Below are 27443 nucleotides of genomic sequence, written 5' to 3' on the forward strand. Positions count from 1 at the left end.
CAGAAATGCTCCTGATTGGTCTCAGATAACCCGGTATTCGTTTGGTGGGGTGATCTCAAATTAGGCCCAAACGGTCAGGAGCTTAGTATATAACCTTTTTGTATCTCTTATGGTAGGTATGCCTTCCTCTATTCATACGGACCTTTGTATTGATGTGGGTAATTCCCAGATCCTATTGTAGTTTTGGTGGGGCGCTTTTTTCCCCCCTTTCCAGGTATCTTCCTATTTGGGCTGGCGCTGTTTCTTCTTCTGCTGCAGGCTGCTGCTGAACGTCCTTGCTCCTTCCTCTCCTTCCTATTAAGACAACTAGTGCCACCTGCTATTCTGAATTGACCCTCTATACCAGCCTTTCTCAACCTTTTTAAACCAGAGGAACCCATGAAAAAAATGTTCAGGCCACTAGGACCAGTTGCTAAAGTGAATTCAATAGGGGTCTGTGGGAGACATTCTCCTTACATTGGTAATTAGTAGGAAGAAAGACCCCCTTACAGACAGATTAAAAGTTCATTGGTGTCATGCTGTTGACTCTGTCAAGTGATGATGGCACTGGAACTATACAGGCACCATCAATGGTCAATCAAGCACAGCCCAAACCCGTAGCAACCTCTGAAGGAACCCTAGTTGAGAATTGCTTCTCTATACAATGCTTTACACCTTTACATACTGCTAGCGAATTCTCAGTTTGCCTATATCGCAATACATGTTCAAGGTGGCAAAACGCATCAAAAGTGATCCCTTTCTGGCTTATCCCTAATACACCACCAAAATGCAAAAGTACTTGCTTCTAGCATAAATAGAGGGTTGTACTGTATATAGCACCAAGATGGGGTAAAGTGACAGTGTGAGGAGAGCTATGGAACCAGTTAGGTCATTGACCTGCATTATGTAATAGAATTAAAAAAAAAAAAAAAAGACTGAACTCCAATCCAAACTGCATATACATATTTAATGCAGGAGATATTAAAAAGGGTGTGGACACATGCCAACACCTACATTTTTCAATTAAATTGATACTAAACATACACTGTTTAATTTACATTGTCCATTCTATTTCTGTATGTGGATGATGCACTGTAATTATTTTAATAACAGAAAAAAAATCTAAGAATCTTTTTCCTAATCTATATTCAGCTGTCACATGACCCAGATATTTCCAGCCTGTCTGCAGGGAAACATTAACAGGAGGAGCTTCTAGTCTTTTTGCTGGTCACATGTTCAGAATATAAAAAAAAAACAGCCTTTGGAATACATAGCAAAAATAAATAATAGATCAATAAACTGTTTTAAATTGTCATACAAACATAGATTTGAAAATAAATCTTTATTATTTTTTTGGGCAACAACATGGTGTGGGCAGATTTCTGCCAGACACAGGCTGTCTCATACCCCTCCAGCTTGTGTCTTAGAATAAGAGGGAGATGAAACCTCCAATAATTTACATATAATATCCCACCCCCATTGTATTTAGCTTGTTAGTGTGCATGGAGGAGGAGGGAGGGAGTGGGCTGTCATTTACCACTGTGTATACACTTACGTGTGACTCTATAGTCACATGGGCTCCTCAGATGGGAGCGGGAGGAAATCCTCATCATAGAAACTCACTGAGAACTGAGCATGTGCAGAGTTGCCACCGCAGCTGCAAAAGTCCTAGCTGAATTGGGGACATGAACAGAAGTGGGAGATAGAGAACAGCAAAACCAACAAGGTTTTTTGCAGAATACAGAAAACGAATCTCATAGTGACTGAGATAGCATGGCCAGCATATTAAACAGCATTTATTGATATTATTTCATGATGTGGGTTTAGTGACACTTTAACCCTCTACACACAGCCATAAACCCATATACAAACCTTGCTAGAAATCTATTTCTTATCTGTAAACCCATAAGGAAATTTCCCTTTAGACCCACTTTCACACCTGTCCACCTGTATGTTCATTTGAACAGGCTTCTAACTTATCATAAGGTGCGTTAAAGCAAAGCAATGGTGTAAAACCAGCCTTACTTCTTGCAGGAGAATAAAAACATGAAAGAGGTTCTAACTCTTCCTCAGAAGACTTTTGTTAATTGAAGAGGAATTCTGACAAAGCACGTTGTTCTCAAACAAAATTAGAACTATTTAAAGCGGAGTTCCACTAATTTTTATGTTTATTAAAAGTCAGCAGCTACAAAAAGTGTAGCTGCTGACTTTTCATAAACACACACTCACCGGTCCCAAGATCTAGCCGCCCGAAGCCTCACTTCTCTCCCTCTCCTCTTTGCAGCACCGGCATTGTAAGTGTGGGCACCCAGCTGTGACAGCTTGAGGCTTTACAGCCGGGAGCGCACTGCACACATGCGAGCCGCAGAATATTGCAAGGAGGGAGGGGGAGAGGAGAACTTCCACTCGAGTCGCCTAGGCTTGCCAAGCAGAAGTGGGAGTAGGTACCTGTTCCCCCCCCAAAAATGACAAGCCAAATGTGGCATATTTGGGGGAGAGGAGTGCTTAAAGCCTAATTTCTCATTTTGGGTGGAGCTCCACTTTAAATAATGAAATTAAAAAAACACCATCAGTATTGTTATATGCAAGAAAAGCAAACTTCATGGCTTCTAACTTCAAGATCCACAGTGCATTTCCTCCTCCTGGCTGCAGGATACAGTGGGGAAAATGATTATTTGATCCCCTGCAGATTTTGTAAATTTGCCCACTTACAAAGAAATTAAGGGTCTATCATTTTTATCATTGGTGTATTTTAAATGATAGAGACAGAATATCAACCAAAATTCCAGAAAAAAACACATTATACAAATGTTATAAATTGAGTTGCAGTTCAGTGAGTAAAATAAATATTTGATCCCCAAGAAAAACATGACTTGTTGGCAAGCACAGAGGTAGGACATTTCTGATACTTGGTTACCAGGTATGCACACATCTCAGGAGGGATTTTGGTCCACTCTTCTTTACAGATCTTATCTAAGTCCTTAGGGTTTCTCAGCGATCTCTTGGCAACTCGAAGTTTCAGCTCCCTCTATAAATTCCCTATAGGATTAAGGTCTGGAGACTGGCTAGGCCACTCCATAACCGTAATGTGCTTCTTCTTGAGCCATGCCTTTGTTGCCTTGGCAGTATATTTTGGGTCATTGTCATGCTGGAAGACCCATCCACGACCCATCTTCAGTGTTCTGGCTGAGGGAAGAAGGTTCTCATCCAAGATTTTACAATACATGGACTCATCCATTGGCCCCTCAATGCAGCAATAAATCGAGTCAATGCCAAAAAGCTAAATTTTGGTCTCATCTGACCACAGCACTTTCTCCCAGTCTTTCTCTGAATCATTTAGATGTTCATTGATAAACTTTAGATAGGCCTGTACATGTGCCTTCTTGAGGAGAGGGACCTTGCAGGCGTTGCAGGATTTCAATCTATGTCGGCGTATTGTGTTACCAATGGTTTGTTTGGTGACTGTGGTCCCAAATGCCTTGAGATCATTCTCAAGTTCCCCCTGTTTGGTTTGGACTGATCCCTCACTTTTCTCATGATTATCCTTACCCCATGAGGTGTATAATAAAGTACAGCGCCAAAATCCCAAATAAATAAATGTATGGGAGAAAAAACAGACTAAGCAAAGTCCATAAAGTCCGTGAGACCAGATGTTGAGGTGCAGAGATGAATACAAGAAGATTCCAACACCAAACGTAAGAACACAATCCTGACGATCACCATGTGCTCATATAAAGTAATTCCCTTACCGGAACTTTAGACCCCCTGTTACGGAAGGTCAACCAAGTATAGAACATGGAGATAATCACCAGGATAGGGTTCACTCTAAGGTCCAGCACCAGATCCACCACGTTACTTCATCCAGAATAGTATATCCTCATATGTTCAAGTGCCTCAGATATAGATGACTATATCCCTCCAAAAACAAATGAGGCTCAAATAGTGAAGTATGCACATTTATTTGAGTAAAAAAAATGCCAGCCCTCATGCAGACATGCCTCCAGCCACAGCGACTGTAACTACATGCCTTTATCATACAGATGTCATGTGAGTTTTATACTTTTTTTTTACTCAAATAAATGTGCATACTTCACTATTTGAGCCTCATTTGTTTTTGGAGGGATATAGTCATCTATATCTGAGGCACTTGAACATACGAGGACATACTATTCTGGATGAAGTAACGTGGTGGATCTGGTGCTGGACCTTAGAGTGAACCCTATCCTGGTGGTTATCTCCATGTTCTATGCTTGGTTGACCTTCCGTAACAGGGGGTCTAAAGTTCCAGTAAGGGAATCACTTCATATGAGCACGTGGTGATCGTCAGGATTGTGTTCTTACGTTTGGTGTTGGAATCTTTTTGTATTCATCTCTGCACCTCAACATCTGGTCTCACGGACTTTATGGACTTTGCTCAGTCTGTTTTTTCTCCCATACATTTATTTATTTGGGATTTTGGCGCTGTACTTTATTATACATTGCTTTTTGGTGTGATATCACCTTTGTACTTGTAGCCTGTATTTATTTATTTATGTATTCAGCGCAGCTATCTCCTCTTTTTTTGTTTTTACCCCATGAGGTGAAATCTTGCATGGAGCTCAGACTGAGGGCGATTGATGGTTATTTTGTATTTCTTCTTTTTGCGAATAGTCGCTCCAACATTTGTCTCCTTCTCACCAAGCTTCTTGCTGTTAGCCCATTCAAGCCTTGTGCAGGTCTACAATCTTGTCCCTGATGTCCTTTGACAGCTCTTTGATCTTGCCCATGATGGTGGGTTTGAGCCCTCGGTCACACCGAACAAAGCTTTGAAATCTTGCGACTTCACCTGAACTTGCATGATTTTAAAGGCACATTTCAGTCAGACTTCAGGGGCAACTTGAAAGACATCTGTGTGGGTTCATGTTCAGGCCAACGTGGAGCTGAATGGAAGAAATATTCTGTGGAAAGGTGTCTTTTATACACATAACGAGTGGTCGTTAAAAGCACCTTGGTATATTGGCAGGCCTAATCTCTGTACCACGTGAGCAAATACCGTAGCCAGTCTGTGGGAGCCAGAAATATTGTTAGTTGGTAGGGGATCAAATACTTATTTTTCTCACTGAACTGCAACTCAATTTATAACATTTGTATCACGTTTTTTCTGGATTTTGGTTGATATTCTGTCTCTATCATTTAAAATACACCTACGATATCAATTATAGACCCTTTATTTCTTTATAAGTAGGACAAAATCTGCAGTGCATCAAATATTTTCTCCACTGTATATTCTAAAGCAGGAGTTCCCAAACTGTGGGTTGGGACCCACTGGTGGGTCGCGAGCTGTGTTTGAGTGGGTCGGGCTGAGCCGGAAATCACTGAAAGTGGGCCTGCTTAAATTGTGCTGTGTGAGCCCATGCAAATTACAGAGAGCCAGAGCAGTCAAATCGTGATGGATTCAGGAACCCTCCCACGCAGTTTACGGAGGTTGGTCTGCATTTCCCGCGAGGAGGATACTTGCATCAGTGAGTACGCATGTGGGCTGTTACGTAGCATATGTTCATGGGGTGCAGAGCCAGCTCCTCGGTCCTGCTGGCAGCAGCGGTGGTGGCAAGGCTGGCGGCAGGATTCTCTCAGCTATAGCGGGCAGAGACGGCAGCCTCGGTGTCATAGGAGGACCAGGTGGCCCGGCGATGTCAGGAGTTCATAGCAGCTTCTGTGACCCCAGTAGAGGATCTGAAGAAGAAGAGTCAGGACACTAATACCAGCATAGAGCTCCTCATCATGGGGACTCTGGGTGAGGTGTGCTGGGCCCTGGAGAGGGCAAACAGGGGCTTCACCTTCACTGTGGACCGCTGAGAGAGGAAGGAGGGTGAGTGCCATATAGCCTGCTGATCACTGTCCTGGGGTGGTTGATTTCTGTCCTCTGCCTGCCTTATACTGTCTATGAGGGTGCTGATTACTTACAACGGCACTTATATGCCACACATGCCACAGGTTTCTGACCCCTCATTTAGAACATCTGGCAAGTGTTTTCAATAATAAATTGAAACGTAGTAAATTTATATTTTTTATTTAACATCCCCCTACCTTTAAAATATGCATTATTATTATTATTATTATTATATGCATTTAAATAGCACCAACAAATTCTGTAGTGTTTTACAATATTCAATTACAAGCAAGTTGGTCCCAAAAAATAACTTTAGAATTGGGTATTGGCCCAAAAAGTTTGGGAAGCCCTGTTCTAAAGCTATAACTGTCACTATCACTGGCTGAGGTGGTTTCAGGAAAAAAAAAAAAGCTGACTGGTCTATTTAAGAAGAATTCTGGCTTCTAGCATGTTGTTCTAAAGCAAAAGTGCCAGAAATATTTAGTGAAGCTCTACAGAAACACAGTGAATTACACATTATCATTAATGCTATACAGAACTAAAGGCAATCCCTGGCATCCAATTGTTAGATCTACAATGCATGTCCTCCCTCTGGCAGTAGGGTATATTCTAAAGCTATAACTGTCACTCTTACTTGGCTCAGACTGAAGACCAACGAACAGAAATAAGAAAAATTGTGTGTTGTTAGCTAGTGTCTCTGTGCTCAGAAGAGGCAGGTCTGAAAATGCCAGGGTACAGAGATTAGACAATCTTTTTGTGCTTCTCAAGGTTTGTACTGGATCAGCTAGCATCGTGCATATTTAAAAATAACTTACTTTCCATTTTATTTTTGTTCCCTTTCAGGCTCCGTTCACATACCGGCATATCGGATCGTGGGCAGAACCGCGATCTCGAATCATTGCAAATCGTGGGACACCCATGCGATTCCCGTGACTTGCAATGGCACCCCAAACACAGTACGATTTTGCCGCGATTCGTCGGGCTACAATCGCGCAAACAGAATCGCAGGACGTTTGTTGCCCAAAAGAGTTTCTTGTACTTTTTTTTGGATGACAGGCATCCCGCGATTCTGGTTGCGCGATTTTACCAGGATTCGCCTGATGAAAATCATGGAAAAAAAATCGCACCCCGTTTGGGGTGTCATTGCAAGTCAGGCTCCGTTCACATACTGGCATCTCAGAATGGGCGTGATTCTGCCCACGATCCAGAATCATTGCAGATTGCGGGACGTCTGTCCGAATCTGGTGACTTACAATGGCACCCCAAATGCGGCACAATTTTGCTACGATTGTCGCCTGAGGAACAGGATCGCAGGACGTCTGTCGCCCAAAAGGAGTTCTTGTAACTTTTTTTGCCGTTAAGTGTCCTGCAATTCTGTTTGCGCGATTTTATCGTGATTCGTCAGGCGACAATGGCGTCAAAATCGTGCTGCGTTTGGGGGTGCTATAGCAAGTCATGGCAATCGCACAGTTGTCCCACAGTTTGCATGATTCAGGATCGCGGGCAGAATAGCGGCGATTCTGCCTGTGGTCCAATACGCCAGTATGTGAACGGAGCATTATATTTTTAGTTAAAACTTAAAATAACTCTGCACACTAGTGAGGGCCCTTGCTCTACCGAAACCAGTCTCAATGGCAATCAACTTTAAGTAGATGTTTCAAGAGCCCCCGCCTAAAAAGATCTCCTCCAGCTATGCATCACCATATCTATTGTCACTGCCTCTAAAACTTGCTGATTTAATTTTGCTGGTTTATGCAAACTATGCTGCTATAGCCAAGCCAGCTGAACTAGTACCTGTTCACCCAGCCCACAGTTAAAATACATGCCTGGTGTATCTTCTTCAAACTCTTCCAATTCATATTCCCCATACCGTTTTGAAAATGGTTCTTATGGGCAGATTAACACCCTAGAATTAAGACTGCAGTCCTCGTTTTACAGAAATAAAGGGGAGGTAATGGCTTTCTTGACCTGTTGCAGTAGGTATAACGGAATTTTTGTAAAATCTTACCGTAAAATTCCTTTCTCTGAGTCCTCCGACAGTCGCCGCCCCTTCATAATCTTCACCAATGGGTATTGACATTTTCTCCGTAGGAGTAGCTAGGCAACAAGATTTGTTAATATAAAAGCTTTTAGCATATCATACCCCTAGGGGGTGGTCCCCTCAGTCAATACCTCCCTGCTTCCAGCATCCTCAACTCAGTTTGGTAGCATAGCAGTAGAGTACATAAACAAACCCCAAAAAGAGGGGCGGGGGCGGCGACTGTCGGAGGACAGAGAAAGGAATTTTACGGTAAGATTTTACAAAAATTCAGTTTTCTCTTACGTCCTCCGACAGTCGCCGCCCCTTCATAATCTTCACCAATGGGACGTCCCAGAGCAGTGTAGACATGAGGGGTGGGAAAAAAACGCAGCCGCGCCTAAAGCAACGCAGTACCCACATCAGAGAAAGGAACCTTACCAAAGTAAGAGAACCGACTGGGCAACAGGAAAACGTGCTCAACAGGAGCAACAACCCAGGAAGAACAAGTAACCCAGGGGTAAAAACACCCCAACAGCCAAGGGCCCAAACAAGGGACCCTAAGGCACCGCCGCACTAAGAACTTTATGGCCAAAGGAAGCATCTGCCGATGCCTGAACATCCACTTTGTAAAATTTTGAGAAGGTGTGAACGGACGACCAAGTCGCCGCCTTACACACCTGGGCCACAGAAGCCTGATGACGATAGGCCCAAGACGTACTCCGAGATCTGGCAGAGTGCGCCTTCACAGGGAAAGGAGGAACCTTCCCCTTCAAAGCATAGGCTTGCACAATGGTTTGTATGATCCATTTGGCGATGGTCGCAGCCGACGCCGCCATGCCCTTCCGAGGACCCTCTGGAAGGACAAATAGAGAATCCGACTTGCGAAAGGATTTCGTCGATGACAGGTAAACCCTGATCGCCCGAACAACATCCAAGGAATGCAAGGCCACCTCCTTTGGATGCTTTGGCTTTGCGCAAAGCGAAGGCAGGACAATGTCCTCATTGAGGTGAAATTCCGAGATCCGATTCGGAAGAAAAGAAGGGTTAGGTCGTAAGACCACCTTATCCAAGTGAATCACCAAGTAGGGAGAGCTGCAGGACAAGGCTGCCAGCTCCGACACCCTGCGAGCCGAAGTGATTGCCACCAAAAAGGCAACCTTCTTGGACAACAGAGACAACGAGATCTCCCTGATCTTTTCAAAGGGAGCATGTTGCAACACGGACAGAACAAGGTTCAAGTCCCATGGAGGTAAAGGGTCCCTCCTAGGAGGGGCCAAGTGTCGCAACCCCTGAACAAAAGGTGCTAACCAAAGAATTAGACGCCACAGGGCGTTGAAAGAGAACGGCCAGCGCAGAAATCTGACCCTTAATCGTGGCCAACGCCAAACGCTGGTCCACACCCGTTTGAAGGAAAGCCAACACTCTCGACACCGAGTATGAGCGAGGGGAATACCCCCTGGACTCACACCAGGCAAAATACGCTTTCCAAGTACGGTAGTAAATCTTCCCCGAAGAGGCTAGCTTTGATCAAAGTGGGAATGACCTCAGGGGAAAGACCCCTATCCTTCAGGACCTGGCTTTCAACAGCCAGGCCGTTAAAGCCAGCGACTGTAAAGCAGGATGGAATATCGGTCCTTGAGACAGGAGATCTTCTCGAAGTGGCAGACGCCACGGACCATCTACTGCCAGATTCACGAGGTCTGCGTACCAAGACCGGCGAGGCCAGTCCGGCGCACCCAGAATCACCGTGTGCGGTTCCGAGGCCAACCTGCGAAGGAGCCTGGACAGCAGCTGAATCGGTTGAAAGGCATATATCAGACGATACTGATGCCAGGGCGCCACCAACGCGTCTGAGGCGTCCGCCCGAGGATCACGCGTCCTTGCTACGAACCTTTCCACCTTGTTGTTTAGACGAGATGCGAACAGGTCCACATCTGGGGAACCCCACTTCGCGCACAACATCTGGAAGACATCCGGGTGAAGGGACCATTCCCACTGGTCCAGGGTCTGGCGACTCAGATAATCCGCCTGCCAGTTCTCCACCCCCGGAATGTGAACTGCCGTTATCGCCGGGACGTGCGTCTCGGCCCAAGACAGAATGTCGGCTACTTCCCGAGCCGCTCGGGCACTCCTGGTGCCCCCTTGGTGGTTGATGTAGGCCACCGCTGTGGCATTGTCCGTCTGAACCCGAACCGGACGGCCCTGAAGCCGTTCCGACCAATGCAGAAGGCAAAGTTTTATCGCTCGCAATTCCAGAATGTTGATCGGAAGGGAGGATTCCTCCTCTGACCAAGTTCACTGGGCGGACAGAACGCCCAGGACACCACCCCAGCCCGACAGGCTGGCATCCGTGGTGATCACCGTCCACGACAACGGACGAAAAGACTTGCCCCCCGACACCGCCGGGGACTGGAGCCACCACAAAAGACCCCTTCGGGTGAGGCGGCTCAACGAAAACCGCAGATCCAGAGATTGCGGACGCCCGTCCCACTTGGCCAGGATCTCCGCCTGAAGACCCCGCGTGTGAAACTGGGCAAAGGGAATCGCCTCGAAAGCCGAGACCATCAATCCCAGACACCTCATACATGTCCGGAGGGACGAGCACCGAGTGTCCCTGAGGGACCTGACCTCGTCCTGAAGTGTCCGGAGCTTGTCTTCCGGCAGGAAGACCTTCGCTTGAACCGAGTCCAGGATCATCCCCAGGTAGGGAAGACGAACCGACGGACACAGCGTTGATTTTGGAAAATTTATCGTCCAACCGAACTCCTGCAGAGTCTGCATCGTGGTGGACAGGTCGTTCACCAGGCCCTGACTGGTCGCAGACCGAAGCAAGATATCGTCCAGATACCCCAAGACAGAGATGCCGTGGGCTCTCAATAAAGCCAGGACCGGCGCAAGCACCTTGGTGAAAACCCGCGAAGCGAGACCGAAGGGTAACGCCACGAATTGGTAATGATCCTCCGCAATGGCAAATCGAAGGTACCTCTGGTGACCCTCGAAAATGGGGATGTGAAGGTACGCATCCTTCAAGTCGATGGAGGCCATGAATTCCCCCGGAACCAGGGCAGCCACCACCGAGCGCAGGGATTCCATGCGGAACTTGCGAACCCGCACAAAGCGGTTCAGAGCTTTTAAGTCCAGAATCGGACGTACCTTGCCCTCCTTTCTGGGCACAGTGAACAGATTGGAGTAGAACCCCCGAAATCTGTCCCGATGAGGCACCGGAACCACCACTCCCTGGGCCCGTAGGTCCCGCACCGCCAGGTGCAGATCCTGCAAACGCTCCGGAGACAGCTGAAGATTTGAGAGGAAAAATCTGCTCGCCGGCCGAGAGAGAAACTCGATCTTGTATCGAGATCGAACGATTTCCTGAACCCACCTGTCCCGAATGCGGGTCAGCCAGGGTTGAAGAAAACCGAGCAAACGTCCCCCCACCCCAGAACGAGTGAGGGTGCCCCTTCAGGCCAAATTGGCATGGGCAGCGGACCCGGACTGGCCGGACTTCTGCTTACCCGCCCACGGCTTCTTCTGGGAGCCTTGGCCCTTGAAGGGCTTGCCCTTGTATTGCGACCGAAAGGCACGAAAGGACCCCTGAGAGGGCCTAAACGAGTTATTCTTCTTACCGCGAACAGACTTATTCTTTTGAGTGTGGGGTAAGAGAGTGCTCTAACCCCCGGAAATTCCCTTTATCAGAGTATCCAAAGACTCGCCAAAAAGACGAGATCCCGCGTAGGGTAAATTAGCTAGAGTCTTGCGAGATGATTGGTCAACCGACCAACATTTCAGCCATATCAGGCGATGGTTTAACACCGCTACACTTGAGAGGCGTGCAGCCAAAGGGACTAAATCCAAGTCCGCATCACACAAATACATGACACCCTGATGAATTTGATCCACCATAGCCAATGTTGTCGGTGGAGCAGAGTCAGCCACCAGGGTGCGCCTGAGCACCTGCGTCCAATCCGTAATAGCATGGGCTGCCATAATGGAAGCAAAAATAGGTTTTAGCATAGAACCAGCAACCGTATAAGCATGACGGGCCAGAGACTCCAATCTCCTGTCCGTAGGGTCCCGGAACACCGGGGTATCCTCAGCAGGAATCGCAGTAGATTTATTCAAAACCGCCCCCGCGTGATCCACCTGAGGCGGCACACACCAACGCTCATCAGTGGTGGGTGTAAATGGATAACGCAGCTTGAACTTACTTGGCACAGTAAAGGGCTTCTTTAAATTGCGCCATTGCTCATCAACAGCGCGCTGAAATTCCGCAGGGCAGGGAAAAACCTGCGCTGTTTTGCGTTTCCTTTGCGTCCCATAAGAGGACATCAAAGCAGGAGGACATGGTTCATCCTGCAAATGCAGTGTTTCCTTGATAGAAGCAACCAACTCATCCATGAGTGCAAGCTCTTCAGGCGAGCCAGGGAGAGAATTATCAACTCCTTCTACCTCAGCCTCCCCCTCAGACCCCACAAGGTCCAGAGATGAGCGAGACCCTGAGAAGGGCACTCCAGCCATAGCAGCCCCATCGCCCTCCGAATCAGAGGAAATAGACAATCTGGGCCATTTTGCAGATCGATCAGCCATTAGCATCTGCACCTGAGAAGCCAAGTTCGCCACAATAGCAGCCAGATCAGCCCCCTCGGGGGATGCAGCAGCCCCTTGGCCCCCCACCAAGGTGGGAGGAAACTTGCAATCCTGAGAATCCATGCCCCAGTATTAAATGAAATAAAGGACTGCCCCTTTAAGACCGCGGCGAGCGCAGCCCACCGCACACTACTGGATGTACCGACCCCCACAGGGAGAAGGAGCACTGAGCAAGGAAATACAGGATAAGGAAGGTAAAAACCTGGAGAGACCACACAGGCTGCTGCCACCGATCGCTGTTCCAGAGCAAAAGGAAGTGATGCAATGACTGACCGCCCTATATAGCCTATGAAGGCTTCACAAACATGGCCGCTCGGCTGAGGGATTGCAGGCAATAAGAAAATGGCCCCGACATGTGTCTGTATGATCGATCGCCGCCAAAATGGCGGCGTTTGGCGCCAAAACACAGCGCTGTACCACACAGGGCCGGTCACCATAGTTTGCCTGAAAAAAATGGCGGGCCGCATCAGCGGTCGCCGCACAGCATGTCTGAGCCCAGTCTGCCCCATACATCTCACACAGCAGAGCGGGAGAGCCCCGCAGCCCACAGAAAGGCAGCTATCACAGGAATCTGACAGGGAGCTCAGCACTTACACAGACATGTGGGTCACACAGCCACAGACTGACACCCAAACAGACAGGTCCCCACATAGAAAAACACTTACCATTCCAGATGGCGTGGAGAGCCTTCTCTAGCGACCAAACCGCTGTACTGAGGACAGGGAGTGTCCCAGCCAGGACGCAGTGGACTGCGGTGCGAAACCGCAAATGGCGTCCGGTGAGGTAGCCACCTCACAGGCAGCATCACTGCAGCGAACAGGGATGGGTCGTTCAATAAGCCAGGGAAACCTGAGCTGAACGCTCGATGGCAGGCTGGGGAAACCGCTGGCTCTCAGCCCTGGAATCCAGGGTGGCCAGTCCGAGACCCAGCTCCGCACGATCATCTTCATCCGAAGAAAACTAAACTAATGCTGAGAAAAGAACAGCTAAGTAAAAGAAAGAAAAATACTTGAAATAAAATCAAAAAGAGGATAGAAGGCTGAGACTGAAAGCCCCAGCACAGGATCAGCCAGCTACTCCTAAGCTAGGCAATTGAAAACTGAGTTGAGGATGCTGGAAGCAGGGAGGTATTGACTGAGGGGACCGCCCCCTAGGGGTGTGATATGCTAAAAGCTTTTATATTAACAAATCTTGTTGCCTAGCTACTCCTATGGAGCAAAGGTCAATACCCATTGGTGAAGATTATGAAGGGGCGGCGACTGTCGGAGGACGTAAGAGAAAATTTGTATTCCTCACTAAGGTCATAGACAGGGTGACCCTCGAACAAGTCAAATCACCCCTCCCCCTTCAAGCATTTCATGATTCCCTAAATCTGGTTATAGGACCATCAAAAGCGACTCACCAATAGGAACCACAATAAGTACAATCCTAAAGATAAAGTGTAAGGTCATAATCTTCACTGACCTTTCCCTGAAGGCACACCATAATAAAGTAATCCAGACTTTCCCCCAAGCCTACATTACCTAGGTTTTGCCTCTTTATAAATAACAGAGCATTTAGACTAAAGGATTTCCTTCTTGGATAGAAAATGGAAGCCTGTAGTAGAAATTCAAACTTTGGTTGAGCCACCATTACTACCATATTGGGAGGGAGACCTAGAACAACTCTCTGCAAAACAACAAGGCTATGTAAAGCATTTGGCACATAAGGCCTCCATCTCTAGATACTACTGGACATAAGCTATTGACAAGGTGGTATAGGGTTCCTGCAAAACTAAATTGAATACTCCCTGAAGCCGAATCCATATGTTGGAGATGCAGAGAATCTGAGGGTTCCTGCCTAAATATTTTCTGGTCATGCCCACAGATATGACACTTTTGGTGATCGATATGTGACTTGATTCAGGAACTCACTGTATTATTCTTAGGTGACAACCTTTCAACCTGCCACCTCCACCTCGGGTCTCTTTCAGAGAGGCATTAACATCATCCCCCGTGATTCAATTATTAAATGTGACTAGAGCCTGCAGGATGGATAAAAATATATATTTTTTTAAATTATCAAATTTATTTTAAAGCGGAGTTCCGCCTTCCCCTCCAAAAATTAAAAGTCAGTAGCTACACATACTGTAGCTGTTGACTTTTAATATTAGGACACTTACCTGTCCTGGAGTCCAGCGATGTCGGCACCGCAGCCAATGTTTCCATCAGCTGTCGGGTGCTGCCGCCGCCATTGCCGGTAGGGGAACCCGGCAGTTCACGAGCGGGTCCCTACTGTGCAAGCGTTCCTATTGGCTCGGCGGCGGGGGAAGGAGGAGGGGGCCAAACTTCCGAGGCACGGCGCCGTATCCCAGAAGTGGGAAAGGGTACCTGTCAAAAACAGGTACCCGTTCCGCCCTCCCCCCTGAAAGGTGCCAAATGTGGCACCGGAGGGGGGGGGGGGGAGAAAGCAAAAGAGCAGAAGTTACACTTTTGGGTGGAACTCCGCTTTAATAAAATGCTTTTGGAGTAAAAATAATTTAAAAAAGTAAAACGTAATTTAAAGATAGTTTTCTATTTAAGATAAATTATTAATTTTGTTTATTCAGCATGGAATGGAGCTTAGTTATGTAGCATGAGGCTGTATATTCTGCAATATTTACATTTTTGGTAAACTCATTCAATGAATCCAAGCTCTGCAAGCTGAGATAACATGCACTTCATTGATGCATTCACACAATTTCACACCAACTACCAGCAAGAATGAGTCCTTATAGTTAAAGAGAACCTGTCATTTCAGATCAATCATGACAGCGCCTGTTAGCGGGCATTCATTCACCTGCTGCCGCCACGTCCCTCACCTTGTTGTGCCACTGCCGCATCACCGGTCTTCCCATTAAAGTGAATGGGACTGTCGGTGAGTCAACAGTGGGCAAGAGGAGGAGCTGCTGCCGAACAGAGGAGACAGTTGCCCTTTAAAAATTATGATTTAAATTGAGTTGATTTAAATCAAGCCTTTATACTAGTGATTTAAATGGACTGCATTTAAAATAAATCAACTCTGCCAGCATACCAGCTAAATGGAAAGATACCTCTGCCCCAGAGTTGGGCAATGGTTCACTGCAGTAAATCAAAATGAAACGACTCATTTTGTCTCTCATACAGCAAGGCGAAAGATTTAGAAAGACATGGTTCTTTCTATTGGACAAAGTTTAATTTTTTTAAACTAAATATAAGGAGATTTATATGGTCAATTCTTTGGATTTGAGTCTAGCGAAACGGACCTTAATGCTGCGCTTGGCACACCCTTTTAGTTTATTTTCTTTTAACCATTTTCTAAATACTTTTAGCACTAACAACGGATTATCTTTTCTTATCACCCCCCTCCTCACCCTCTCCTACTCTACTGACCTCGGTCTTAAATTGAAAAACCCTGCCAAGGTACCACAAGCACATCTCAGAAGGAATGAGCTAACACCATGTACACTAAACCCTTATTCGTCAACGTTCACAGTGAAGAGAAAGCATCGATTTTCATAAATAACGATACAAAACATAAAAAGGCTGTTTCCCGTGTTTCCACTGTATGCACTTCACAGTAGCACAATAGATGAAGACAATCCGACATAGGTCATGCTTGACTGTCTGTTCCCATTCACAACAGTTACAACAGGAGACAAAGCCGGTGAAAGTTAGCTAGGGAAAAGGGTCAACATGTTCTGTTGCACAGTAACTGCCGATAAACCGAACAAAATATATAGAATGTTAGGCAGAATTTTGTTAACATTTTTTGCAGGGCAGTAAACACTTATCTACATAAACATTTATAATCACAATAGAAGATTATCTAAAAACGGCTGCAATTTATTTGCTAAGCTACACATTATTCTCTGCATCTGCAAATTGTTCGTGAACATTCTGTGATTATGTATTTGTTCAGAACAGTATGTTTCATGAATAGTACATTGTTCACCTGAACATATGCATTATTTTGTATTTGCGATTATCAAGCAGTTACAATAATTTGAACATTTGCAGCTGTACACAAAGCAGAAAATGGAAATACACAAATGTGCCCTCAGGAATATCCTTACTGGTGAAATATAAATTCTAACACCACTCGGTAGAATAAACCATTTAGCTGTATGGGGCCGCACAAAAAAAAAAAAAAACGCAATGATTTCAGTCACCTATTCTCCTTAAGAGTACCATCCAACATTTACATACAATTTTGGCACTGCCGTCACCTCAATCGCCTCTCCCCCCCCCCCCTTCTCTCTCTCTTCATTCTTTGTTTCCTTTCCATCCTCATTTATTCTCTATCTTCCATCGAAGCTCGTTTTCCTACAGTTTTCACAGACTTCAATGCCAGAGATGCCATCCAACTACATAAAAAAGGAATACTAAGCTGAGGCTGCAAATTACATTAATCCAGGCAAAGGCCTCTTGCATTTGGGCTTCTGTGCCCATACAATGTAAAATGTCTTTCCCATGTCCAAAAAAAAAGAAAAAAGGTGTAGCATACAGACAACTTGTTTAGCTTTTTCCATAAGTCCGCACACTTTATTTATTTTTACGTTAGCACTGGTAAAAAGTCTATGAGAGGCTGAAAAATGCATTGGTTTGATGCTATACTGAGTGGTACTGAAACAGCAATGAAAGCCCAGAAAGCAGACTTCTGGTGTTCCAGGCATTTGTCCCTGGGTACATATGGCCATACACTCAGATTTCTTTGGGTTAGCCTGCGGGCTTAACCTAAAAGATTCCTCTATCTAGGCTGTGGCTATTGTATTCTGATTGCATGCAGGCGCTGTTCAGCAACAATTTTTTGCCTGGCTCCTTTGATTTTTAAATGGAACCATGCCAGGTAGAGTGGTGCCAAAAGGGCCACCATCTGATCGGATTTTGTCTGGTTCGTCAGTAACAGGCCAAAAGTTATTCAGTGTATGGGCAGTTCAAGGGACAGTTAAAACCCGTCCGCGGGTTTTTTTTTCCTACCATATGTATTTTATTGGGGAGATTTCCACTCACTTCCTGTCCCATAACCACATCAGAGTAAAAATCCCTAAAAAATTAGTGAAACCTCAGGGTGTCATCAGAACTATTGTAGTCATTGGAAGTTTTCTCCTCTAACTCTGTTCTAATGACCACTCAAAATGTGGGTTCTTTTTTCACTTTCACTCTCCTTGATAACAAACTAATTGAGAGGTTGTATATGGGGAATGGAGAAACAGAAGGCAATGAAAACAGGTATTCCAATCTCATTTCACTCGATTCAAAACCTCTTCTTCTGGGGTCCCCTTGCCGGTACTCTAGGCTCCTTTTTGGCAAGTGCCCCCATGGAAAGCTGCTTTTTTATGGGGGCACCAATGTCTGCTCGCTCTCAAGCTGCCCTGTCTGCGTCTATTGACACAGAGCCGACAGCTCGGCACAGCATTTCATAGAAAGCAGCATGAGACAACAGTGAAAGCCGCTGCTCTCATGCACATTGCTGGATCGGATTAGGCTAAGGTAAGTACAGGGGGGGGGGTCTGGGGGTGATTTTGCAGCACAGAATTTTTTCACCTTAATGCATAGAATGAAGGTGTCAATGGACGCAGCAGCAGGACTAAGGAGTGCGCCCGCACGGGTGCCCCGATAGAAAGCAGCTAAAGAGGAGGAGCCAGACGCGATGTCAGGGCACCCCAGAAGAAGAGGATCGGGGCTGGTCTGTGCAAACCCTTGCACAGAGCAGGTAAGTATAACGTGTTTGTAATTTTAAAAAACATACAATCACTTTAACACATATGTGGACAAAAACAAAAAATAGAAAAAAAAAAAAGAAAAGGAGAAAAGCAGCCATAGGAATTCATAAAGGGTGTCTATGCACAAGAAATGTCTGTGAGGGCAACAGATTAATGTACCTTTTTAAGAAAGTACATGATTTGGGGGCACGAGACCAAAAACTTCATATATACTCAGCAGCTGATCTCCCTTCCCACCAATGTTGCCATCACACAAGCAGTGCAGCAGTTGAGGAGTTTTGAAGCTGGCGGGTTCAATAACATTAGTTCCCCATCAGGTCTGCTACTCTTGTGATTGACAGCAGGCAATGGATCCACAGCCAATAGACCATCTGCTTTTAACTATGGAATCCACCAACTGACTGCTGTCAATCTCAAGGAGAGAGCAGACCTGATGGGGGCCTAGTGTCTCAACTGCCCTATCGACCACTTTCAGCATTGCTGGTTGCTAGGAAGCTGTCAGCCCCGAAGCTCACTGCGTCCTTAACAACCACTGACAGATGAGGAGGGGGGGGGGGAACAATGGCAACAAACATGCCATCTTCTACACTGAGTACAGACACTGACACTGCATGTCACTGTATACCAGGTTAGGGAAGGGCTTAATTGTCTCCAGTTTTGCTATCTACAAACTGGAGGCAATTCTTTTTCAATATGGTGCAATTATAGCAACAAAAAACAGTTGCAACACTAGAAGTGAGACTTTCTAAACTTTATCTAAAGTATTAAGAGACGGTCCTCCTCCTCTTCTCCAATAGTACCACAAACCAGATAGCAAAATCTGAGCTAGTGAAAGAGTTTAAAAGAACATGTAAATGATGCTGATATCAATCCAATACCATGGCAGAAATTGCCACGTCCACCAGAATACAATGATGTAAACTCGCCGAACATCCAGACCTCTCAGCATAAACAGAGGTCAGTGAACACTTTAGGAGAATTTAACTACAGGTCAGGAAACATCCATATCGGTAATAGCAAAAAAAAAAAAAAAACTCCCACCATTGTAAAAAGAAAAGTTATCCATCACACAAGAACACAGTCTTCCATACAGAGCAGACCGCATGTATTGTTTGAACATGTGGCAACACCCAGCGCGCTTTGTTCAAAAGGATGCCATCAGGGGCTCAGTAACGCAGTAATAGCGCCACTTTGAACTACCTGAAATGGTACAGTAACTGAATCTGGCACAACGTCAGTAAGGCTACCGCAAACGGGCAAGAGATTTTTTTATCTGGTGCAGAACATTTTAAGGAGCCATACTACCAGAAACGTTACCTTAGGCTTTTATTGAATTCCCCCCCCAAGTATGTTCTACCATATCCTGACATTTTACATTTCTTTTTATGCCAAATGGTATGTATTCAACAAATGTATTACTCTCCAATGTCCGACTCTGCTGTCTTTTCTCTTTTTAAAAAAAAAAAATTTAAATATAAATGGAGAAAAAAAAAAAAAAAGTTCTAGAAGCCTAAAACGGAAACAGATGCCTTCCCAATGGCTTTTAGTTCAAACTGGTTTTGTTTAATTCACAATCCAAAGGACAGAGATAAACTTACTGAAGAAAGCCAGCATGAAGATTCCATCATTTCCCACTCTTAACTGGTCAGCGTCGCTGAAGTCATCCCGTGGAGGATATTCTTCTTCCTGAGAGAAGAAATGAAACAAATTTATGTATAGAAATGCACGTCCCCTTCTGACTTATGGTAATCAAAAATAAAGCTACGCATTTCTCATGGTAAATTTCCTTAATAAAGAGATGAAACACAGTAGCACATTTGCAATGCACAGTATTTATAACAAAATAAGATTCTTGGATCGCCATTAATAACAATCTAACACTACTGAAGATGTGACAGATGTGTGAAATTCAATCGTAAGGTGAGGCAGAGTCGGGAACTCTGGTATAGCGCTTACCATAGTATGTGACAAATATCCAAGAAAAAAAGAAATTCACAAATGATTAAAGATTGCCGGTGCCCACACATGACTGAAATATCAATTTAATGGAAAAACAGACCTCTTGAAATCAGAACTCCGGTATTCTGAAAAGCTCCCTCCCCACACCAGTTTTTTTTTTTTAATTTTCCCCTAAAGTGTTTGTATAGCCATACAATTTCTGGCTGGTCACGTGCATTTTGGGGACTTCTTCCTCTTCCTTATGGTAACTGGTCTACATGTTATACTAACTGCCGATGGTTTTGAACATAGCAGCCCTGAACCCCCTTCACTCGGGTCCCCAATGACACTCCTAGCTCCTTCCCCACCAGGTGCCCTGTCCACCATAGAAAACCGCTTGCTATGGGGACACTTGCGGGCTTGCACCTGAGCTGGCTGTGTGTGTACATAGATGCACAGAATGTGGCTTGGCCACCCACTCACTGGCTGCGATTGAAAGCTTCAGGAGCTAAAGGCTCCCGCTGCTGTCCCTGGGCTTATGAGGAGGTAGAGAGCTGAGAGAGCCACTGCTCTTATTGCCAGCGATTGATCGAGATCGAGCTCAGGTGAGTATATATGAGGGTGGGGGGCTGGAAGAGGAGCTGCATTTAGAAGGTTTTTTCCCTAATGCAAAGAAGACATTTGGTAAAAAAAAAAAAATAAACATTCAGCCTTTAGAACCACTTTAACTCTGCTCTATGCAGTATTTCATAGAGAGTCCAGACTGAGGTGACACATACCAATCTGTACTCAGGCTATGGGCATTAAAGCATTTACATATTCCTAATCAGGAAAAAAGAAATGTTAAATAAAAACAGTTCTGCCTTCTTTAGCTACTTGTACTTTGAAGTAATAATTCTCAAAGATTACAAGAGAGACTCTAAAGTCAGTTTCTAACTGCTTAGAAATACCTGTGGTTTGTTTTCATTAGGTTGGCAGGTTTAAAATAAGGTTATCAATCAATCAGAAATCTGGTGCAATATAAGGTAATAGACAACGAGCCAAGATGCCTCTGTTGTGAACTTTAAAGATGAATTTCACCACAATGCCTATTGCTACAGCTAAATAGATGAATGAATGAATGATTTAAAGCGGACCTTCAGTCGTTTTTTCATCTTTCCATCCATAAAATCTAAGTCCTGCAGTCTCCATGAGAAGGGCCTCTTCTTCCTGTGACATCATGCCGCTGTGTCCTGAACAGGCAAGCCCAGCAGTTTGCTTAGATCAGTTCAGCGATTTAAATAAACCGCCATGGTTCCAGCATCATCACCGCTGTGAGAGCCGGAACCGGAAGTGATGCACCGGAAGCCCCGCCCTCCGTGCGCTCCAAATGCCGGAGCTCAGGGCCTGCGCATACGCCCGCTGCCCCTGTATCCGGAAGCCAGACCAACGAGGAAGACTCCCCACCGCTACAAGCAGCAGTCCTAGCCCTCCCCGGCCACCGGGGGCCCCCACCACCGATCGCCTTCAGGGTCCTCTGACCAGGACAGGTACCAGCCGAGCTCCACCTGCCTCCTCCTCCGGGGAGGAAACACAAAAGACTGGGGAAGACGGTGGGTGTCCGCCCCTTTATTCACCTGATCCTTTGTGTTTCCTGTCTCTGGAGGTGGAGCCTATATCTCCTGTGCTGTCCTGGACAAACGACTGGAGAAAATACCTTTTACAGCCCACTTCCTCTTTCTTGCCTGGTAATTAGCCTAGACTAATGAAATCTTGCACAGCCCTCTCTCTCTCTCTCTCTCTCTTTCTCAGTTTGCCAGCAAGGGGGAGAGAGAGAGGAGAGGAGATGATTCACAGGAGGGCCAATGAGAGCTGCAGAGCTGGAGGGGGCTGGATGAGGGTGGAGATAAAAAGGAGACTGCAGAGATCCTTGTGTATTCGAGAGAGAAAAAATGCATAGCTCCCAACTATCCCTGATTTTGAGTCCCTCCGCCCTCCTCATTTGTCCCTCATTTTGGTCCGATCGATATACAGTGCCTTGCAAATGTATTCAACCCCCTTGACTTTTTACGTATTTTGTTACATTACAGCCTTAAGTTCAATGTTTTGTTAATCAGAATTGTATGTGATGGATCAGAACACAATAGTCTAAGTTGGTGAAGTGAAATGAGAAAAATATATACATAAAACTATTTTTTAGAAATAGAAAACAGAAAATTGGCATGTGCGTAAGTATTCACCCCCTTTGTTATAAAGCCCATAAAAAGCTCTGGTGCAACCAATTACCTTCAGAAGTCACATAATTAGTGAAATGATGTCCAACTGTGTGCAATCTAAGGATCACATGATCTGTCATTACATATGCACACCTTTTTTGAAAGGCCCCAGAGGCTGCAACACTTAAGCAAGAGGAACCACTAACCAAACACTGCCATGAAGACCAAGGAACTCTCCAAACAAGTAAGGGACAATGTTGTTGAGAAGTACAAGTCAGGGTTAGGTTATAAAAAAATATCCAAATCTTTGATGATCCCCAGGAGCACCATCAAATCTATCATAACCAAATAGAAAGAACATGGCACAACAGCAAACCTGCCAAGAGACGGTTGCCCACCAAAACTCATGGACCGGGCAAGGAGGGCATTATTCAGAGAGGCACCACAGAGACCTAAGGTAACCCTGGAGGAGCTGTAGAGTTCCACAGCAGAGACTGGAGTATCTGTACATAGGAGGACAGTAAGCCGTACGCTCCATAGAGTTGGGTTTATGGCAGAGTGGTCAGAAGAAAGCCATTACTTTCAGCAAAAAACAAAATGGCACGTTTTGAGTTTGCGAAAAGGCAGGTGGGAGACTCACAAAATGTATGGAGGAAGGTGCTCTGGTCTGATGAGACTAAAATTGAACTTTTTGGCCATCAAAGAAAACGCTATGTCTGGCGCAAACCCAACACATCACCCAAACACCATCCCCACAGTGAAACATGGTGGTGGCAGCATCATGCTGTGGGGATGTTTTTCAGCAGCTGGGACTGGGAAACTGGTCAGAGTTGAGGGAAAGATGGATGGTGCTAAATACAGGGATATTCTTGAGCAAAACCTGTACCACTCTGTGGGTGATTTGAGGTTAGGAGGGAGGTTCACCTTCCAGCAAGACAATAACCCTAAACACACTGATAAAGCAACTCTTGAGTGGTTTAAGGGGAAACATGTAAATATGTTGGAATGGCCTAGACAAAGCCCAGACCCCAATCCAATAGAAAATCTGTGGTCAGACTTAAAAATTGCTGTTCACAAGCACAAACCATCCAACTTGAAGGAGCTGGAGCAGTTTTGCAAGGAGGAATGGGCAAAAATCCCAGTGGTAAGATGTGGCAAGCTCAAAGAGACTTATCCAAAGCGACTTGGAGCTGTGATTGCTGCAAAAGGTAGCTCTACAAAGTATTGACTTTAGGGGGGGGGGGGGGTTGAATAGTTATGCACACTGATTTTTTTCTTTTATTTTGTTCTATTTGTTGTTTGCTTCACAATAAAAAAAGAAAGAAAAAAAACATCTTCAAAGTTGTGGGCATGTTCTGTAAATTAAATGATGCAAATCCTCAAACAATCCATGTTATATTAAATGATGCAAATCCTCAAACAGTCCAGGTTGTGAGGCAACAAAACACAAAAAATGGCACGGGGTGAATACTTTTGCAAGGCACTGTAGTTACATAGTTCTGTTGAAAAACAACAGACCTACTGGCTAGACTACCAGGTGAAAAATCAAAGAAAGAAAGCCTAAAAAAGAAAACGAATGCAACAAAATGCAGTCACCCTATGAATTGGTAAGCAGAAACATAATAAATGTTTACTTTTTGGGTTTATTACCGTTTTGAGCGAAACATGCAGTTCAAACCAAAAGTAAGACAAAACCCTACAGTAAAAATCACGCAATGACGATGTACATATTTGTTCTGGTAAGTGCTTGCTAGAAATTGCCAGCAAGTGACTCGCACAATTCAGCAGCATGGCAAGTTAAGGAATAAGTCTACATAGGACAAAACACCTCTGCAGTACGAAAACGGCCTGTAAGCGCTCAGCATTGACAGTATGATCACCGGAAATGGCAATGCTCTCCCTGTGCCTAGGTATGAGCGGGGATGATGAAGGATTATTGGGCTGCAATTTTCCCAATATGAAGTCATCTAGGCAAAATAGCTCAAGTAGGGTCAGGTGATCAAATTCATTACTTACAAAAATGTAAGGGATTGAGTGCGAAAGGGAACACTACAGAAAGCACAAAATTGTTCAAAACTGCTTTAGTGCCAACATTGTGTGTTATTACCTATATTGTATGAACAAAGGCTAGGCTTATGAAGTGCAAATCACAATGCTTGTTTATTTTCAAGAGGCTGTACAGACAAGAAAAGCATTAGTAGTGCATGCAGAAGTGCCTGCTATTGTGTTAAGTGCCTGTTAATGTGTTTTTTTTAAAGTCTCTTCTGCAGGCCGATGAGCATTTTGCCATAACTTGCCATGCTCATCACAAGTGATGTACAGTCATGCACAGTGTGTCACAGAGAGGCAATCTGAAATAATGGGCGATAAACACAATAACCGAACGTGCTGCTTTCATTTGCAGAGTGGATGCTAGCAGATTTTCCCACAGAATCCAAGCATAAAACACAATCTGGATGGGCAGACCATAGCTGTCAGAGAAAGTAACCCATATTTATTTTATGAACTGCAGAAAAAAACTGCATTTTCCTGTTTTCACAAAAACACACACGCACACACGCGCACACACACGCACACACACACACACGCTTTGCCTCCCCAACCCCTCCAAAAAAAAAAATTAGAGCTGAACCCCAGGGGAAGGAAAAATGCATCTCCATTGCAAGAGTTAACCGCTCATTTAGGTCTGGGGGCTGCAAAAAAAGCAGTTTTTTTATAGATGTAAAGTGCAGCGCCAAAGGTAACTAAACCTAAATAATGATCAGAGCAATCATAAAAACAAGAGATCCGTACACATAAAATATGAAAAAGCAAGAACTTGATCACATTGAGTGAAAAAGTGGCAGATTATATAAAGGGGTTGACTTGACACCCCCTCACTAAGAGTTAAATAACAGCAAATAAAATGCGGTAAATCCGTTGTGAAAGTTTAATTCATTAAGATTGATTTACTGTTAAATACCCACTGCAGTATTTGTTTGATTTAGCGGTAATTACCGCATTATTTAATCCGTTAATTTATTGCACTGAGCTGGTTGGCTAAGGAGCAGGCCAGGATTTGTCAAAAAACAGCCTGGGGGGGAGAGTTTAGGGACCCCCGGGCTGTTTTATGACAAAACTGGTTGCTAAGGAGCGGGCCGGGAAGTAAGGTGGCGCATTCTTAACATCTGATGCCTCATCAGCTGTCAGCGGGCTTCCCCACTGACAGTGGAATGTAAAGGAATGTAAAGAAAAAAAAAAAAACCTACAATTGAAAAGTATGGAAAAAAAAAGGCGTCAGGCCCGACCCCAAAATCCAAAACAGACCCTTATCCAAGCATATAGCCTGGCAGGTCAGGAAAGAGGGGCAAGAGAGCCCCCCCATCCTGAACCATACAAGGCCACATGCCCTCAACATGGGTAGGTGCTTTGAGGCAGGAGGGTTTGTGATTAAGTATGGCATACCTCTACCCATTCACCAAAAAGTGTCAAAAAGTAAGAAAAACACAGACACAGATTTTGAAATTCCTTTATTAAAAAAAAAAAAAAAGAAAAAGAAAAAGGTGTCCCCCAATGTAAATCCATTATCAATTACGCTGCCTAGGGACCTAAAAAAAAAAGAAGAAAAAAAAAATGCTCCGCCTTCACTGACGGCCGACCTGATGAATGCCCCCTCCGCCGTTTGACATTTCTTATATTAGGTAAGGGCAGGGCCACCTGGCGATGTCACCTGGTAGTACTGCCCCCATCGTGACTTCACGGACCGATGCATGCTAGGACGGTGATGTCACGAGTCTATATAAAGAACCTATATACCTTACCTATGTAAGAACTGTCAAAGGGCGAACAAGGCATTTGGTGTTCTGGTGGTGCGCAGGCGCCGTTAATGGTGATGGTTTTACATCGGGGGACAACTGTTTATTTTATTTTTTATTTTTTAATACAGGCTTTATCAAAAATTGTCTCAGGGTTTTTATTACTTTTTGCCATTTATTGGGAAACGCTTAGGGGTAAAGGGGGCTACCAGATTCCAATATGCCCCCTGCCAGCAGACCCCCACAACCAATGTTGTGGGTATGAGGCCCTTGTCCCCCATCAACATGGGGACAAGGTGCTTTGGGGTGGGGGAGGCTGCTGAACACAGAAGGCTTTTTATCTGAATGCAAAGAATGCACCAAGATAAAAAAAATCCTTCTGCCTTTAAAACTCCTTTAACCCTTGCAGTGTGAGGGCAGCCCAACCACAGATTGATTTTATGCATGGAATACTGGCACTTGCTAAAAATGAACACAAAGAGCCATTCTAAATGAATGCAATAATCACTTGACATTACATGACAGTTGCCAAAAATACAGTTTAACCACTTCTGGACCGGAACAATTTGCCCCATTAATGACCAGGCCATATTTAGCGATTCGGCACTGCGTTACTTTAACCACTTGCCGACCGCCTCCTGTACATTTACTGCGGCGCGCAGCTGCTTACAGACAAAGAGACGTAGTACTACGTCGCTTGCCAAAGAGCCTGTAGGGGGCTCCCACGCCTCGCCGGAAGCACGCTCCCACCCCCGCTCGTTCCATGCCTAGCCAGCACGTGTGACCAGCGGCTCCGATGTCTGCCGGCCACTCGCGATCTCCCGCAGGAGAGGGAGAAAGACAGACGGCTGATGTAAACACAGCCGTCTCATTCTCCCTTAGATTATCACAGAGGCTATGCGATCCTGCTATGTAGGATCGTATGTCTCTGTGATGATCTAACAAGCCACGCCCCCTGACAGTTAGAATCACGCCCCCAGGGACACACTTAACCCCTTGATCACCAATAAAGTTAACCCCTTCCCTGCCAGTGTCATTTTTACAGTAACAGTGCATATTTATAGCAGTGATTACTGTAGTAATGTCACTGGTACCCCCAAAAGTGTCACAAATGTCAGTCAGGGGTCTGATCTGTCCGCCGCAATGTCGCAGTCCCGCAAAAATAGAAAAAAAACGCAGATTGTTGCCATTACTCGTTAAAAAAAAACAATAAAAATGACATAAATCTTTCCCGTAGTTAGTAAACACAATAACTTTTGCGCAAACCAATCAAAATACGCTA

The 27443-nt window shown here is 45.1% G+C and overlaps 1 protein-coding gene across 2 annotated transcripts in view; it reads right to left on the reverse strand.

Moving 5' to 3' along the window:
* Positions 1 to 27443, reverse strand: part of NDFIP2 (Nedd4 family interacting protein 2) — a 189095-nt gene that overhangs the window by 63577 nt on the left and 98075 nt on the right. For both annotated transcript variants that reach the window (XM_082246941.1, XM_082246940.1), the window contains one exon: positions 19833 to 19920. In XM_082246941.1, the coding sequence (XP_082103067.1) occupies positions 19833 to 19920 (88 nt within the window). The remainder of the gene's footprint in view (positions 1 to 19832; positions 19921 to 27443) is intronic.

The sequence above is a fragment of the Pelophylax lessonae genome, assembly GCF_965119305.1.
Source record: "Pelophylax lessonae genome assembly, chromosome: 2".
In the NCBI taxonomy this organism is placed as follows: domain Eukaryota; kingdom Metazoa; phylum Chordata; class Amphibia; order Anura; family Ranidae; genus Pelophylax; species Pelophylax lessonae.